This window comes from Magnolia sinica, chromosome 13 (assembly GCF_029962835.1).
Source record: "Magnolia sinica isolate HGM2019 chromosome 13, MsV1, whole genome shotgun sequence".
Taxonomy (NCBI): domain Eukaryota; kingdom Viridiplantae; phylum Streptophyta; class Magnoliopsida; order Magnoliales; family Magnoliaceae; genus Magnolia; species Magnolia sinica.
Genome location: NC_080585.1, coordinates 32,863,915 through 32,881,944, shown reverse-complemented (window position 1 = coordinate 32,881,944; position 18,030 = coordinate 32,863,915). Strand labels below are relative to the sequence as shown.

The 18,030-nt window shown below is 38.6% G+C and overlaps 1 protein-coding gene and 2 long non-coding RNA genes across 3 annotated transcripts; 1 reads left to right on the top strand and 2 right to left on the bottom strand.

Moving 5' to 3' along the window:
• Window positions 1-1,230: 1,230 nt before the first annotated feature.
• On the bottom strand, window positions 1,231-11,299 carry LOC131223493 (uncharacterized). The gene is made up of 2 exons (XR_009160497.1): window positions 11,182-11,299; window positions 1,231-2,490 (listed from the first exon to the last, which is right to left on the bottom strand). It is a non-coding gene; the product is annotated as an uncharacterized LOC131223493 (long non-coding RNA).
• On the top strand, window positions 3,654-4,224 carry LOC131223497 (uncharacterized). Its single transcript, XR_009160502.1, has 2 exons — window positions 3,654-3,949; window positions 4,093-4,224. It is a non-coding gene; the product is annotated as an uncharacterized LOC131223497 (long non-coding RNA).
• An 852-nt stretch (window positions 11,300-12,151) lies between the features above and the next one.
• Window positions 12,152-15,609, bottom strand: LOC131224212 (probable disease resistance protein At4g27220). Its single transcript, XM_058219749.1, has one exon. It carries the CDS (start codon window positions 15,533-15,535, stop codon window positions 12,152-12,154), a length of 3,384 nt encoding a protein of 1,127 aa, XP_058075732.1. The 5' UTR covers window positions 15,536-15,609.
• Window positions 15,610-18,030: the final 2,421 nt, after the last annotated feature.

Sequence of the window (18,030 nt, the reverse complement as noted above, 5' to 3'; positions counted from 1 at the left end):
TGCCAGTAGTGGTGAAAGAAAAGTCCGGAAGTCGTAAGGTAAAAAAAAATCCACAAGGACTCACCCCTATCCTTTTGCAAATCGCCTTATTGCTGATTACAACTGGTGGCTAACTCAATAAATGGATTTTTAAATCCGGTCCAACTTATTTATTTCGGTATGGGGGTTACCAACGTTCAATCAAACATTGAGTTGAGTGAACTCTGGCACACCCGCACATCATACACACACCCAAATCCGAATACAGGTCATCGAACACGTGTGGCCTTGTGTTTGATTGAATTGCTCAAATATGACGTAAATTATGATTAATGAACATTTCTAAATTATGATTGGTTAAATGATTCTAAATTATGATTAATAAACGTTTCCTTTTTTTTTCGGAATTGATACCAAGATTGAAACGAGGTTATCTTCCCCTTGTCTACCATAGACATTTCCTTGTTGAATTTATACCATTGACTATTTTTTCGTCTAAAACATTCATTAAATGTTTACCATTCCCTCTGTTTAGAAAAGAAAATCAATGTAACTTCTAATCTATGACCCATAGTCATGTTTTGAAAAGTTTAATTGAACTTGTTAATATTCCAGATGTCGAATATTTTTGTGCCTACATATCAACCACCACACTTTGCTGGAATATCAAAGCTTGTCTCTTTACGCCTATGGATATTGAGGAGTTGTGAAAAGGGCTCCACATGCTCACTCGCTAGAAATGGTTGATAATTGAAATCTAAATAAGAATCATTTGAAAGCATTATAAATCCCTTTATTAGATTAAGATAGAGAAATTGCAGCAGCATTGGGCTATAACAATCACTCTTCATTTTTTATTTTTTATTTTTATATTTACGTATTCTCCTTAAAAATGATTTGTGATAAGCAGCTGGATGCAAGACACTACCACACAAATTTGAGGTTTTAGGTGATGTGATGGAAAACTCAGATCACTCTTTGGTAAATTTGCTTGCGTGAATATACATGTATGGGCCATTTTGTGCACTCTAGATATGTAACCAACCGTTATAGCTGTGTGAGGCATTGGTGAACATGTAAGCAATTAAGAATCTTTGGTGTAGCATATGAAAGACAAAAACCATTTGTTAGTTTGAGTGAGAATGCTAAAAGTCAATATCATAGTTGTGGAGAATAGTTTTGATTCTTTCTTGAGTATGGGATCTACTTCGTAATGAAAATATTTTTGTTTTTGTTTTTTGTTGGAAGGCAAGAAAGAAATTATATTATCCTCTAGACTGGTCAAAGTAAAAAAGATTACAAGAAACAAGAATGAAAGACAAAAGATAACAGTAACCCACATCTCACGCTAGGAGAAAAGAAAAACATACACACTAAAATGCCCACATCCCGGACCAGGAAAAGAGAAAAAAGCCCATATGCTGGCCTAGTGAGAGAAAGCCCCCACCTGAGCCAAGAAAAAGCATAACATTAGATGCCTACAAAAGCAATCCTCAAACTGGAAGGACTCTTGTCCATGGAGAATGCTTAGCATCTCAAGTGATTGGAAAAGACAGATAAGGGGAGTGGATAAAGGAACATAACTAAGATTTTCAATTATTTTCTTCGTTCTTGAGTCAATAATTCTTTATATGATACCTAGACAATTGATATTAAATTTAAATGGCGAGTGAAGAGCTGCATTTTCCAAGAGGAGCAGTTTGAGCATTGAATAGTAGCAAGCGTCTTCATATTATAAAACTTCGATAATACAAATACCTAAAGAGACAACAAAGCAGAAGTTAGAAAAACCAAAAAGGAGAATTCTAATACTCTGCTCTACAGTGCTTGCACAACCCTTTATGGACACAAACATCCTAAAGGGCTTCTCCAATGGAGAAAATGCGAACACAACCAATCCTAAAATCTCAAAGGGTAGCATTATATATACAATCCCCATCAAGGGATTGAAGGGTCTTCACTACATTGTCTCTGCAGAGCAAAAGACACTTGAACATGAATATAAGAGGTGAGGAGGTACCAAGTGACACATAGAGTGTACAGAGACTAATTTACAATGATTGGGCTGATAATGAAAATAGCCATACTCTTAACATAATGAAGAATCCTTCTTAGAATACTTTCCTTTGGGAGAGATTTCTTGGAAAGAATGCAATTACTTCTCTCTCTAAACATGCCAAGCAAGAATGACATGGAATCCACGAGAGCGGTATAAATCAGTCATATGGAATCCACTTGAGGCTATTACAAATGGAATGAAATTTTAGTTGCACAATATATAGGCCTTGGGCCTTCAACCACTGTTGAAGAATGCATAGATTCAAAACTGGCCCCTTGGGTTTCGTTTGTTGGAGCCAATATGACTGGTAGATAATCTATCAAATATAATATTTGATCCGTGATACATGTAAACTGGGATTCATTTTTAACTTTCCTATGTGTATGCCACAAGTGTACAATTTCTCCGTACCTTTTGTATCTTCCACCACTCAATCTTCATCATCCGTATACCTGTGCATCATATCCATGGGTACAAAAACATTAGCTTAAGTCTGATATGCATTGTATTCCAACCCAAATGATGATAATAATAATCATAACATAAATGGAAATCAAGAGGCTAACTAAAGCCGCAGGCATGGAGGACAGACACCCTGCCATAAACATGCAGCCACATGGACTATGGTAGTGTGTTTGACATAATGATCTGGCCATTTCCCTCTTCAGGTAGGCCACAATGTAGAAACAAAAAATATTAAAATAGTCTTTGAGGCATCAGAGGAAATTAGAACACGTAATGAATGTGGCATTAGCATACCAGAGGAAGAAAGAAAGCATGAAGATTAAAAGAGATTGGCTAATTCCACATACACGTGGGAACCATATACAACTGTATGTGTCACAATGTAAGAAATGTGTGACATCCGAACTTTCCATCAAGCGTGCTACACTGGTTAGATATTGTGACATAAAATCCAGGTCGTTTCACACCTCAGGTGGGCCACGGCATTACATAACAAATGGATGGCCAGTTAAAAAAACTCTGTCAATTTACTGTGTACGTTGTGGGACACCTAAAGAGTGAGATTCTCTGACGTTTTAGTAAGATGGATGTTAAGAATTATTTCTAATCTTACGGAAAGCCACGAAGCATTAATATCCTTAAATGTGGTAGACATGTACAAGGTTGCCTTTCATCTATTTGGCCCTGCTGCGGATGGGGTAAAGAATCACATCAATTGGTGATCCTGGTCCATGATAGATTCTTGCAGACTACAAATGGACTGTAAGGAAAAGGCTAAGCAATGGTTGACTTCATTGGTAAAATCCTTATCGATGGCTACAATCATATACTGGTGTTATTTTTATTGTGAGGTCTAGGGTCTGTACAAGATAGGGCACAATGGATGAATAGTCCAGATCTTGTGCATATGTACCCCATGCCTAGGAAGTAGGAATTAAGTGCTTGATAACTGATGCTTAGGTACTAGCATTTAGCACTGGATAATTTTTTAAACATCAATTTGGGAGGAAAAGATGGAGATTTGAGTAAGTTGGATCAACCAATCAGCTGGTCGATCTGCAGTGGTTTGAATAGGGCATTTCTAAAGATTTTTTTTTTTTTTTTTAAAAGGTACTCTTTTTTATTTTTTTTCTTCTAAAGATTGGCATTTCTAAAGATTGGTAGGACTTATGGAAGTAATTATTGTGAATGGCCTTAGGGGGGCAGATGGTACTTCATACTCTTTATCTTGTGAATTGGCAGGATGGGCCTCCACCATTTTCTTTGAAAGCTTTCCTCAACAGCTAAATGATGATGGTGTTTGAACTTACTGCCAACAGGCAGTTCCAGGTTGTTCCATTCTCCTGGTCTGCTTGGGCTATCTACATGGTTTGTGGTGTAAGCTTCTGTCATGGGAGAATAGTTCTCGAGGGCCTGCAATGTGTAAAGGCTAGCTGGGTAGGCCATGTATGTGTTCATTTCTTCTTGTCATTTGGTCAGGTGTGCCTTGTCCTTCACTGGCCAAATGAATGTGTTTAGTAATGTTGTTTAAGTTAGGTCGTCGTTGTTGTTGTTGATGATGACGATGATGATGCTGCTTGTATTGTCAGGTTTCGGTCTGCCACAACTGAAACATACGGTATATTAAGAGAGAAGTAGCAACTTCACTGTTTTAGATGAAACATACCATAATTTGATTAATTATCCTTTAATTAAACAAAAGAGGAACATTTCATATTTTATTTACTTTGTTTTCTTTCTTTTCTTCCTAGAGATACAAATCCCAAATCAACCATTTAATTCAAGCATGGCAAATGTGGCTAAGGAGTTCTGTAGCGCCATAAGGTAGAGAAAGAAGGGCGAGACTGGTATGTTAGTTTCACACCATTTAAAAATGGTGGCGCAACGTACATATGGCATAGTTGTATTGCAATCTGGACCATGCAAATCAATGATGTAACTGTGGATGGATTGTAACAAAACCATCGCGCCGATGAGATCGTAAGCTATCTTATTTTTCATTTGAATTTGGATCACTCACTAATTTACTTAACCATTCATTTGTTAGCCATTGATTAGATGATTAGGATTGTTTGATCAGTGTCATTTTAGTTATATGCTCCATCCACAATGGGAGGCACAATCTGCATGGTCTTAATAGCATTACATCAGTGCCACATACAAGATTGGATGAGTCACCACCAATTTTTTAAATGTTGCAAAACTAAAATAAGAGCCTAGCCGAGAAAAATGCCCCCACAATCAGACAACAACAATTCCTTGTTGGCTCTTATTGCTTTTTGTATTTCATATCCATATTTTAGGTTTGCTTGATTATCTGATTTAAGAAAAAAGTTGTAGGGCAAGTTAATCCACCGGCAATACCTCCTCCTAATCATGCTACGGTTGATCACGGGTTTGTGTGGGCTAATTTATGCATCCCCAACACTAAATGGTTGTGTGGGTGCTTGACCAGTCAACTTCTGTGTGAGATTTTTCTAGTCATATGCCTCAGCTAGGAAATCCTTTTCTTCTCTATTTTTACTAAACATCTTTTTTCTTTTCATCTCCCTGCCATTTCTTTGAAATTGTAATTCTCATCCATTTTTCTTTTGCCAAACCAAAGACCATTCAATGCTGATTTATTTATTTTTTTCTATCTTTTCTTCTTTTAGATTCGGTTGTAGTCTATGCTCTACGCATAATGCAGACACATTAGCTATTGAATGACAAAAAATGTAAGTTCTGCTTTGGAGGCCCACAATTCCAATAATTGATAATTTTTCTAATACTAACTGATAATGGGTCTTGGTAATCCTCCTCTATTTTCATTAAGCACCGTTAGTTTCTAGTAAAAGAATTCTCATGTTTGTTGGGATTGCATTGGGATGCACAGCTGATTTAGAATTGTGAACCATTAATTCAATCAAAGATAAGATAGGATTTTAGTAGCACGTTTCATTATTCATTGCTGTAATATTTGAGGTCCAAAAAACCAATTGAACATGTAGCTGATAAACTCCATTATCAATAACAATATGATGTGTTCCATTCTTCGACAGAAGTGTTTATGTTTTCATCTTTTTTCTTCTTATTTTAATTTATTTACCACAAAATAACAGAGAAATAAATTTTGATTTTGAAAATTCTGAAATGTGTCATAAATATGTATAACAATAAAAAGTTACAAATATATAAATTATCAGTCATTCCTCAAGGCTCAACTGCTCAAGAGAGCAGGTACACTCTAATAACAAACAAGAAGATTTCAGTTCTTTAACGTAAGTATGCCCTCTATTAATTATTTCCTCAGACATCCAGTGTCCTCTAAACAGCTTTTCTTTTTTCTTTTTATTTCTTTTTAATTTTTTTACACGCGCTCACACCCACACACACTCACACCTCTGGAATTTCAACACAATGGGTACTTGAACCCATGACCTTGTGATGAAACTCTTGTGAGTCTACCACTGAGGCATGAGTAAGGACCCCACCTTTACCTCCTTCCAACATCTGATCATTGTATCCACATCAATATTATAGTTTTTGGGAAACACGGAGCAGAGCAAGAAGCCTGGTTTCAACTCAATGGGAAAATGATCATAGCTGACTTTGATAGACTAACATGCTGTCCTCCATGGCATTCCTTTGATTTCGCTTTGGGCAGACGTTTTCAACTGTCATAGTGTATTATTTCACACATTGTGATTGTGTACACATCTCAATACCCTTCCATGTATTATAATCACAAGCGAAAGGCTGCCGTATTCTTTGACAACCTCCCTTGCCTATGGAGAGCAAGGTAGGGTCGTCGCCCGCTTTAGTTTTTAATAGCTTCAACGATTCATCGTTTTAGAGCACATCCACCTTGATGTTAATTAGGGATGGTGCCATCTTGACACTCTTAAAGCTTCCCTTTATTTCAGTGGTTGACGGTGATATCCGCCTTCTCTTTTGCATGCGTGCTTATATCATAATGTCAAATCAGATATGGGCAACATAAACATCGCTTGCTTTCTCCTGCTTCCATGTGAACATCTTGTTCTAGCCACGATCCAACTTCTTCACTTTCTTCTTCATCAGCAGTAGCCCATGCCAACCAATCTTTACCCTAATGGAGTGCATGGACGCTTCTCAATTTTGATGAGAATTGAAAAACCACTGCTTCCATTGCCCATTCAATAACAAGTAGCATCGCAAGTCAGTCACTGTAAGAAAATTATGCTGAACGAATGATTGAGACCATTACTATTTGTGGGGTCTGGATCCACGTTCAACTCTAAGAATCAATGGTCAAGTTATTGAAACACGAATATGGGACAATAGCTTGTTTCTAGCATAAGTGAGAATATTAACAGTTTGAACCATGAAATCATCTCATCATGTGGATGCTAGTGGGCAACGACACATGCAACCGGCAAAACAAACTCTAACATACTTCAGGAAAATATTTAGTGCTCCTACTGCCACATCTCTGTCCATTGAGTATGGGTGAGAATTCCTAACCATGTTTCTTTACTAACAAAATGTATGGAGGGAATCAAAGATTCAAATGTGCATATGATACGCATCCACCAGAAATGGGTTGTGGGAGATATTAGTACACATGAGATTTTCTAGCAAAGAAAAAACGTGAGCAGTGCTATGTGATAAATGGATCTTGTCCATCTTGGATTGGTCAAAATACCAAATCTTTCTTCACATGAAAAGCCAAGTTGTTATATATATATATATATATAGAGAGAGAGAGAGAGAGAGAGAGAGAGAGAGAGAGAGAGAGAGAGAGAGAGAGAGAGAGAGAGAGAGAGAGAGAGAGGTATCATATAATGTTCGGGCTGAGTGATTGTATGGTATATCTAGGCTTTTAATTTTTACAAGTAGGCCCATGGTTTCATCATTCAAAATTTTGATAAGATGGGACTCAATGTAGATGGCCCATGCACCAAAAATCCCTCCATTGGAAATCCTAATAATAGAATTTTAGCCTCTTATTGGTTGAGTGAGAACTTTTGGCCACCTATTATTGATGGGTTTATGAATCTCCATCGGTGTGATTTTTGGAGTACAAATGTAACATATATTTCAATTGTTTGAAACTCTAGAGTTAAAATCACATTCTCACTTTTCAAGTGTAAAATTTCGTCCCACAATTGAAAGAGAGGAGTGCATCATAAATCATACTTTGTTAACAAGAATTATTGTAACAAATACGTAGAGAGAAACCAACAGATAGAGCTGTCTCAGAAATTATCATACATTATTTTTCCAGGAAAATGTATCATATGTAGAATATTTGATCCAAAAGTTGGGACCATCTACTATGTGGGTGGGTTACACGTGTTCGTTGAATCATGCCATTGGCCGTACATTGATTTTGATGTTGTGTCCAACTCGATGAGTGGACCGGTCTAGTTTATATATCAGTTGATGATCAAGACATGGCCTATTACCCATTAGTTGATGATCAAGATATGGCCTACTGCATATGTCCTTATCGGAGAACCTAAGGTCATGTTTAGGTAGTGACAACTCATTTTGATTAGATAGTTATTTGATACCCTTGTAAGACTGATGGTTAGTGTGTAGACACTTGGAAACTATACAGATGGAATACTTTAAATTTACCCGTTCAAATTGTGGGGCCTGTGGCACACCTACGTAGACCAATGAGATGTCGCTACGTGTCAATAGTATGAGCTAAATAATGGACAAAATCTTACGCATATACTGAGTATACTGTTTACGCTTGGCCTTGCCCGGCCAGATCAAACGATCTAGAAGATGTCATATGGCAACAATGTTGTGTAGTGCAGATCAACTTCAAGAGGAGTTTGATACATGTACATGAGAGAGCATTACATGTTAGAGTTCTATTAAAAGCATTCTCCGCAAAAGTAAGAGTCTCTCTTTCTCAGCATTAAATGCCAAAATCTTATCAAAGTATATTTCTATCCAACATTAAATGTTAGGGTCATGCTAAAAGCACCATCTACGGATGTCAAAGCCAAGTAACATAAGGACGCCAACAACCTTTCTATGTGGGTGTCCATTGACGGAAAACTCTACCCAACGCATGGTTTGAAGAAGCGAGAGTTTCTCTCTTATACACATAGCCATATGCAATAGCCTACAATGTCGTGAAATAATCAATGTGATTTATATAGCCAATTGTGTAAATCCTTCACGATTTCGAAGAGTAAACAAGGCCATCGACTCCTAAAAGCTAATAAAAGCAGCAATTAACAAAAAGCTCTGGACCCACATTAAACATTTATCTTTACTTTTATCCTAGCATAGCATTGCATAGTTTGATCATAAATCGTTACCATCTAGCGTTATTGCTATGGTACCGTAGAATAGATAAAATGTCTATAACCCTATGTTGTTGAATCCCGATCAACTAAGTTCTTACTTAGAATATCATTTTTCTGGTCACATCCTGCAAACCATCTTCCTCCATCATTTGTTCTTACAGACAAATCATGCATTTATCATTGTTGGTGTTTATGCGTTATTTTGTCAATTGTTATGACCATATTCATATATTAATAAAATTGATATTATTTCAGCTATTTTAGTTTAATCGTTCATCTTTATTCCTTTAAAAAATACATTGAATGCTAGTAGTGGTGAAAGAAAAGTACTTATGGAAAGAATCCATAAGGAAGGACTAACCCCTATCCTTTTGCAAATCATCTTATTGCTGATTACAACGGGTGGCTGACTCAATAGTTAAATTTTTGAATCCGGTCCAATGTATTCATTTCAGTACAGTGGTCACCAGGGTTCAATCAAATATCGAGTCGACTAGACTCTGGCATGCTTGCACATCGTACACACACCCAAATCTAAATACAGGTCCTCAAACACATGTGTGGCCTTGTGTTTGATTGAATTCTGCAAACAAGACCTAAATTATATGATTGGTTAGATGATTCTAAATTATGATTAATGGACATTTTCTTCTTCTTCTTTTTTTTTTTTTGGAAGGGGGGAGCTTCTTTGTAGACACCTCACTATTAGCCACACCCCACTTGGGAATCGATACCAAGACCTCAATGTTAAAACGAGGTTATCTTCACTTAGTGTACCACAATCATTTCCTTGTTGAATTCATACCATTGACTATTTTTCGTCTGAAGCATTCATTAAATGTCTACCAATCCCTTGGTTAGAAAAGAAAATAAGTGTAACTTCTAATCTATGGCCCATAGCCATGTTTCAGGTGTAGAATATATTTGTGCCTGCATATCAACCACCACACTTTGTTGAAAAATCAAAGCTTCTCTCTTAAAGCTTATAGATATTGAGGAATTGTGAAAAGGGCTCCACACATGCTCACTCATTAGAAATTGTTGATAACTGAAATCTAAATAAGAAAAATTTCAAAGCATCATAAATCCCTTTATTAGATTAAGACAGAAATTGGAGCAGCATTGGGTTAAAATGGTCTATGATAAGCAAGAAAGAAATTATAGTATCTTGTATACTGGCCAAACGAAAAAGATTACAACAAAAGAGAATGAAAGACAAAAGATAGCAGCTCACATCTTGGACTAGGAGAAAAGAGAAAGATACACACTAAAATAGCCACATCCCGAAAGCCCATATGCTGGCCTAGTGAGAAAAAGCTCCCACTCGAGCCAGGGAAAAGCAAAACATTAGAAGCCTACAAGAGTAATCCTTAAACTGGAAGGATTCTCATCCATGGAGAATGCTTAGCATCTCAAGCGATTGGAGAAGACAAATAAGGGGAGTGGATAAAGGAACATAACTAAGATTTTCAATTATTTTCTTCCTTCATGAGTCAATAATTCTTGATATGATACCTAGGCAATTGATATTTGAATTTAAATGGCGAGTGAAGAGCTGCATTTTCCAAGAGGAGTAGTTTGAGTATTGAATAGTAGCAAGCGTCTTCATATTATAAACTTCAAATGACCAGAGACCTGAGGAGACAACAAAGCAGAGGTTAGAGAAACTAAAAAGTAGAATTCTAATACTCTGGTCCACAATGCTTGCACAACTCTTTACAGACGCAAGCATCCTAAAGGGCTTCTCCAGTGAAGAAAAGGCGCACACAACCAATCCTAGAAACTCAAAGAGTAGCATTATATATACAATCCCCAGCACGGGATTGAAGGGGCTTCACAACCCTGTCTCTGTAGAGTAGAAGGCACCTGAACATGGATATAAGAGGTGAGGAGGTACCAAGTGACACATAGAGTGTACAAAGACTAATTTGGAATGATTGGGCTGATAATGAAAATAGCCATACTCCTAACATGATGAAGAATCCTTCTTAGAATACTTTCCTTTGAGAGAGATTTCTTGGAAACAATGCAATTACTTCTTTCTCTCTAAACATGCCAAGCAAGAATGATATGGAATCCACAAGAGTGATATAAATCAGTCATATGGAATCCACTTGAGGCTATCACAAATGGAATGAAATTTTAGTTGCACAATAGGCCTTGGGCCTTCAACCACTGTTGAAGAATGCAAAGATTCAAAACTGGCCCCTTGGGTTCCGTTTGTTGGAGCCAATATGACTGTTAGATAATCAATCAAATGTAATATTTGATTGGTGATACATGTAAACTGGGATCCAGTTTTAACTTCCTATGTGTATGCCACGAGTGTATAATTTCTCGGTACCTTGGTATCTTCGGCCGGTCATCTTCATATTCATACTCTACCTCTGCATCATCCATGGGTACATAAACATTAGCTTAAGTCTGATATGCATTGTATTCCAACCCAAATGATGATAATAATAATAACATAAATGGAAATCAAGAGGCTAACTAAAGCCGCAGGTATATTGGAGACAAACATGCAGCCACATGGGCTATGGTAGTGTGTTAATTTGACATAATGATCTGGCCATTTCACTCTTCAAGTGGGCCGCAATGTAGAAACAATAATACTAAAATAGTCTTTGAGGCATCAGAGGAGATTAGAACATGTAATGAATGTGGCATTAGCATACCAGAGGAAGAAAGAAAGCATGAAGATTAAAAGAGATTGGCTAATTCCACATACACGTGGGAACCATACACAACTGTATGTGTCACAATGTGAGAAATGTGTGACATCCGAACTTTCCATCAAGCGTGCTACACTGGTTAGATATTGTGACATAAAATCCAAGTCGTTTCACACCTCAGGTGGGCCACGGCATTACATAACAAATGGATGGCCAGTTAAAAAAACTCTGTCAATTTACTGTGTACGTTGTGGGACACCTAAAGAGTGAGATTCTCTGACGTTTTAGTAAGATGGATGTTAAGAATTATTTCTAATCTTACGGAAAGCTCCTATCTCAGACGTGTGATTTCTACTTGCACGTGTTCCCGCACGTAGATATGTACGGTTCCACACGCCTGTGCAATAAGCAATCCTCAAAAGAAAGAGAATACCTTAAGTCCAACCGGTTGAACTGCAGGTTATGGTCCATCCATCAGAAAAATTATAACTAAAACCGTTCATGGGACATCCAACCTGTTCAATGGATTGGCCCCACCATGATTAACATTTTTCAAAAAAATCATCCCTGTCTACCTATTAAGTTGACCACACTTTTATTTTGCATTTTATCAATGGATACATGCTATTATATGTTGTGTGGCTCTCTTGAATAGTGGATAGAGATGATTTTTACAATAATTAATTATCATAATGGGGCCAACCTGTTAGGAGGTTTGGATTTAACAAGAACTCAATAATTTGAAAGTTATCAATTAGATGGATTGTTAAACTGTGGTCCAACCAGTTGGACACATTATATATACCAATATAATACGATACCTCTTTAAACCGGGAATGGTATTGGGAGCCTCTGTCGTCTCCTTCCCAATCTAACCCCTCCCACCAATTCCTTTCTCCCTCTATCTCTTTAAGCGACGGCACACTGTCGGCCCCACCTTGCAGAGGCTGCACCTTTTTAAGCTTGGGACATCCATACACATAAATTGTTTTCAATGAATGCCAATCCAATTGCGGTGGTGGAACAGCCTCTCCTCCTCCATAGATTCGCACCAATTCCGGTAGATGGGATAATGTCAGATTTTCTAGTTTAGGTAGGAGACCCTCATTATCCACCACATCTGAAATGATCTCTTCTACTTCTCCGCAATCATTCACGGTGAGGTTGACGAGATTAGGGAGCCCACCCTTCATCTGAACCGACGAAATAACGGTCTTCTTAAAGAACTCGCACCTCGAAAGCACGAGAGTAGTCAGGTTATGATGGAGATCTTTAAGATTTGAGGTTTTGAGTTTGAAGAACACATCATTGGGCGGTCCATCAAATACATGCTCCATTCCTCCACATCTCTCCACTTGTATTTCTTCCAGTGAATTCCAATCCAGTTGCAACAGGGGATCAGCCTCTCCTCCACATATGCGCACCAATTTCGGTAGATATCTTAAGTCTAGAGTTCTTAGTTTAGGTAGGAGACCCACATTATCCACCACATCTGAAATGATCTCCTCCACTCCTTCGCAAAAAAACACGTGGAGTTTGTTAAGGTTAGGGAGCCCACCCTTCATCTGCATCGCCGACACAACGCTCTTCTTCAAGCCATGGCAAACCCAAACATCCAGAGTAGCGAGATTTTGGAGATTCACCACTAACCCCATCGGCCAAATACTTGTCATGCTCGTGAGATTTGAAAGATGTAAGGTTTCGAGTTCGGAGAGCACATCATTGCGTTGCTCCACCGTGGGTGGTCCATCAAATAAATGCTCCATTCCTCCACAATAAAGCACACTGACATGGGTTAAATTATCCATTCCTTGCAATAAAACGGATGGGAATAGATGCTTTAATTCAGGACATCCATTCACGAATATATTGTGAAGGTTATGAAATAAAAGGGTGGGAAGCAATCCCTCTTCATACTTAGTCACGACTTTCTTTAGATTTGGCAGAGATCTCAACTCTAAACTCTGTAGATTACCGAATGCATTTTCAGGAGACTCCTTTGCACTGACAACAAATTCCACATCATCACATTCCTCAACTTCAAGATATTTCAAACTTGGGAATCCTCCACCGCGATTAAGTGCCTCTTGAGTACCCTTGCATTTTCTTAACTTTAAATGGGTGGTCTGTGGTAAAAGCATTAGAGCCCATTCGGGGATGAGACTACAACCAACAATCTCCATATATCTCAACTCAACATGGTTCCAATGAGGATAATCAGGCCTTGGGCCTATGCGGAAGCAAAACTCCTTCAACTTTGTCGGATGTTTAATCAGAGGATAGTCTTGTGGGAAACGTTCCACTTCCACAATACAGAGATGTAAATTAGATAACTTTTTCAAAGATGTCACTTCACTCAAAGAGGCGTTGCTACTATTGCTGCTGCTGCTGCTGCTGCTTGCATATTTTTCTTCAGCCTTCCACTCGTCGAAACTGTTCCACATCTTCAATTCTTCCAAGAGAGTCAACCGTGATATAACACCACTTGGAACAATTTTAAGATTATCAGTATTTGTTAAGTCCAAGCTCCGCAGATTGACCAATTTTCCAATTTCTTTTGGCAACTCCCGTAACCAATCGTTAAATGATAGATCCAGAAATTCAAGCTGCTTCAGTCCCCCAAGTGCTGACAAACAATTCACTTCTTCAAACTCGCAGCTCCCCAGGCAAAGCACCCGCAGATTGACCAATTCTCCGATTTCTTTTGGAAACTCACATAACCAATTGTTAAGTGACAGATCGAGAAATTCAAGCTGCTTCAGTGCCCCAAGTGCCGACAAAAAATTCCTTTCTTCAAACTTGCAGCTCCTCAGACAAAGCACCCGTAGATTCACCAGGTTTGACAGTACTGGTATCTTACTGATAGCTGTTTCGCTTAGATCTAGAACCCGAAGTTCTTTTGTTGCTTCCCAAAACCCACCTTGAATTTCAATCGGCTCCTCATTTCCCGGCATCATCAATGTCACCAATTTAGGACAATGCATCCCTTCTGGCAGTTTATTAATCTCACATCGCCTGAGAGAAATCCTCTTGTATTCCTCCCAACCTTCCCCCTGTGGCAAACTTTTCAATCCGATTCTCACAAAAGATTTGCAGTCCTTACATTCTTTTGACGAAATCCAAATGGCAACATCCCTAATAATGTCGTGCATCTTTACATACCCTTCCTTTTCACCTGCTAATAACAAACAAGAAGATTTGAGTTCTTCAACCAAAGCGTGCCCTTTATTTAATGCTTCCTCCCAACTTTCAACATCTTCCAAAAAGCCTTCACCCTTCCACAATCTAATCATCGTGTCCACATGAATATCATGATCTTCAGGAAACAGGCAGCAGAACAAGAAAGCTGGTTTTAGCTGAGGTCGCAAATGGTCGTAGCTAATTTTGATAGAATGGTATACCCCGTTCTCCATGCCTTTGATATCGCTTGGCACAGATTTCTTCAGCTGTGACAGTGCATTATCCCATTCCTTAGGATTTCTCCTACCTCTTAGTGCCCGTCCAAGTGTGATAATTGCTAGGGGAAGACCGCCACATTCCTTTAAAACCTCCTTCGCCTTGCTTTGCAAGGAAGAGTTATCTACAACAGCACCTGCTTTTTCTTTGAATAGTTTCCACGATTCCTCTTCTGAGAGCACTTTTACTTGAATGTCAACTTGGCTTTCCATTCCTTGACACACATCTTCATTACGGGTTGTGAATATGATTTTACAACCTTCATGGCTGTTAGTAGAGGGAATTCCTACCTTAGCCAAATCAAGCTGCACCCACAAATCATCCAATATGATGAGAAATTTCTTCTCTTGCATCAATCTATTCCTCAGATCAATTGCTCGCGAGGGCTCTGTCCCATTCTCCCGGAGTGTGAAACCCAATCTCTTCGCAATGTCTCCCTGGATCCTTTTGGTATCCACGTCCTCTGAAACAATCACCATTATGACTTTATTGAATTGTTGTGTCCCTTGCAATTTATTGTTCACATTTTTCACGAGGGTAGTTTTGCCCACACCACCCATGCCCCATACTCCAATTATTTTGGTATTTTCATCACGTAAAGCACTCATGACTTCTTGGAGAGATGATTCTACAGATGGTAGACCCTGGATTGATGGAGCTTCCTCGTTTATGACGGCCGGAAGGGGTGGGTGGGAGCATTGTCATCTTCATCTTCTCGGGATTCCCATCATCATAGTGCCTAACAATGCGCTCCGTCATCTGTTTCGCCTGCTTGCTTATACTGTAATGCCATCTCAAATTCGGACAATGTAGACATCCCTTGTTTTCTGCCTCTTTTTGCTGTATCGTCACTGCTTCTTGTATCATTTGGGCAGCTCGTGTTAGCCATAGCCTAACTTCTGGGGTTTCTTCTTCGCCATTGGAGAGGTCCGGGCTTACCGATCGATCTATGTGCTCTTTCCTGGCCACCAGATCTTGTACGCGGACTTCCAGATCCTCAACGTTGTCATTAAAATGCATAAGATAGCCCACATGTTCCTTAAGATAAGGCCATGCACACTTTCCGACCTCGACTGCAGCTGAACCCACCACGTCTGCCATTGCCTATTCAACACAAATAGCATCATAAACAACAAAAATAACAAGAACAAAGAAAAACTGAATTATTTTACAAAATGAGTAGTAATAAAACTTGCTATAGTCAACTAGATTTAACTCATTAAAAAAACTCGGGATTCAGCAACTACATTGGGTTACTCCATTTGAGATTGTTTGCCAAACATATTTTAGCTAGCGTCCATTGATTGTGGGCGGGAATCCATGGGCACGTTTCCTTTCTAAAAAAATGTTCTCGTGTAGAAAAATGTAAACGTGCATGTAATCTCCATAGCCTTGTAGAAAGAATGAAAAGTGAGTCGTGTTGTCATTAAAGAGTCAACTCCATTTATGAGAACACATCGCAACTAGTTCTTGAGGCCCTTCCCCCTGAACCGTTTTATAGGAGGGGTTTATGATATAACGTAGTGCATATGGCCCATTATGATGTACGGCCAACATCCAATCCCTCAATAATGAAAAATCAGGTTGATCCAAAACACAAGAGCGTCACACCATAGGAAACAGTTGGGATATATAGGATGTCCACCATTAAAACCCACTCAGATTGTGTTTTTGGGAAGCGGATTGGCTGTTGTACCACACATCAGCTATATAGCTGCTGTAGGTACGTGTCGTGCGAAGACGAGCATTGACGCTCCTCGAGCTCCAAGTTGTATGAACGGTTCAAAGGAGATCAAAGTTACATGGGCCCCACAGTGGTGTATTTATTATATTTACCCGTTCATTTATTTTTAGAGATCATTTTAGAGCATTATACAAAAAACGAATCATATCAAAAGATCATCTGGACCACACCACAAATAGTAGCGCAGATAATGATTTTTACCATTAAAAAACTTGTAGGGCCCACCATAAAGTTTATTTTCCATCTAATCTGTTTATAAGGTCACAAAGACTTGAATTAAGAGGAAAACAAATTTTATATTGATCACAAAATTTCTGTGACCCCAAAAGGGTTTCAATGGTAGATGTTCAATCAGCCACTACTTTTTGTAGCGTGCTCCACTTGGTAGTTAGATATGAGCTCACCAAACGAATGGACGGTTTGAATTTAATACATACCTTATGATCAGACCCACAAAACTTACCGACGATCAATAAAGCAGCTATATAGCTGGCGTGAGGTACAACAGCCAATCCGCTTCCGTGTTTTTGGGGCTAAACTTATTGTATACTGGAAGCCGATGTACCACTCATCAGCTATGTAGCTGCTGTAGGTACATGTCATATTAGGTTAAGCTTTTGGCATAGGAACCTTGAATTGGGCCTGACTTCGGCATCAACTGGACCCAATTTTCGTGACTGTCGGTCCTACTTTCTATTAGTGGAAAATTTATATTAAGTGAGAAAATGACAAATTTACCCTCCTCAAAAGTGAACAACATTGTTCTCGCTGTATATCCAGAGCCGGTTTGAACTTGTTACACGGGTTTGAAACGTGTTTGCTTTGTGGTGCGAGTGTGACGTATTAAGTTGTGATCATGGGGCCCACAGTGTTATTTGTGAAATATCCGAGCCATCCACCATTTCTCTAGTATGATTTTCAGATTTGGGCCCCAAAATAATTTAGATCAAAAGCTCAAATGTGCCACAAGGAAAGCAAAAGTGTATATTGAATGCATGCCCTTCAAACCATCATGGGTCAAGAATATTTGATGGTTACCTTCCCCACCAGGAATGACCTTCCGAAGGGTTAGGAATGCCGTTTCAACAATTTACATAGCTTACAAACAATTAACTTCTAAAAAATAATAATAAATAAATAAATAAAAACCATTGATAGTTTCAATGGGGGTAACCAACCAACTTTTTCTTATCTTGTGATCCACCTGTGCATTGGATTCACTTAGATTTTGAACCAACATTGGCTAAAATTAAAATGGTAGATAGTTTGGATTTACAACAAGAATTATAAAAGTGAGCCCCACTGAGACCGAGGGTGTAAAACCCGTATCCTAGTCCGTACTGTTCCGTCGAATCTCGC

Coding starts and splice junctions, on each gene's coding strand:
- LOC131224212 (XM_058219749.1), bottom strand. CDS start 15,535: ATGAGTGCTTTACGTGATGAAAATACCAAAATAATTGGAGTATGGGGC.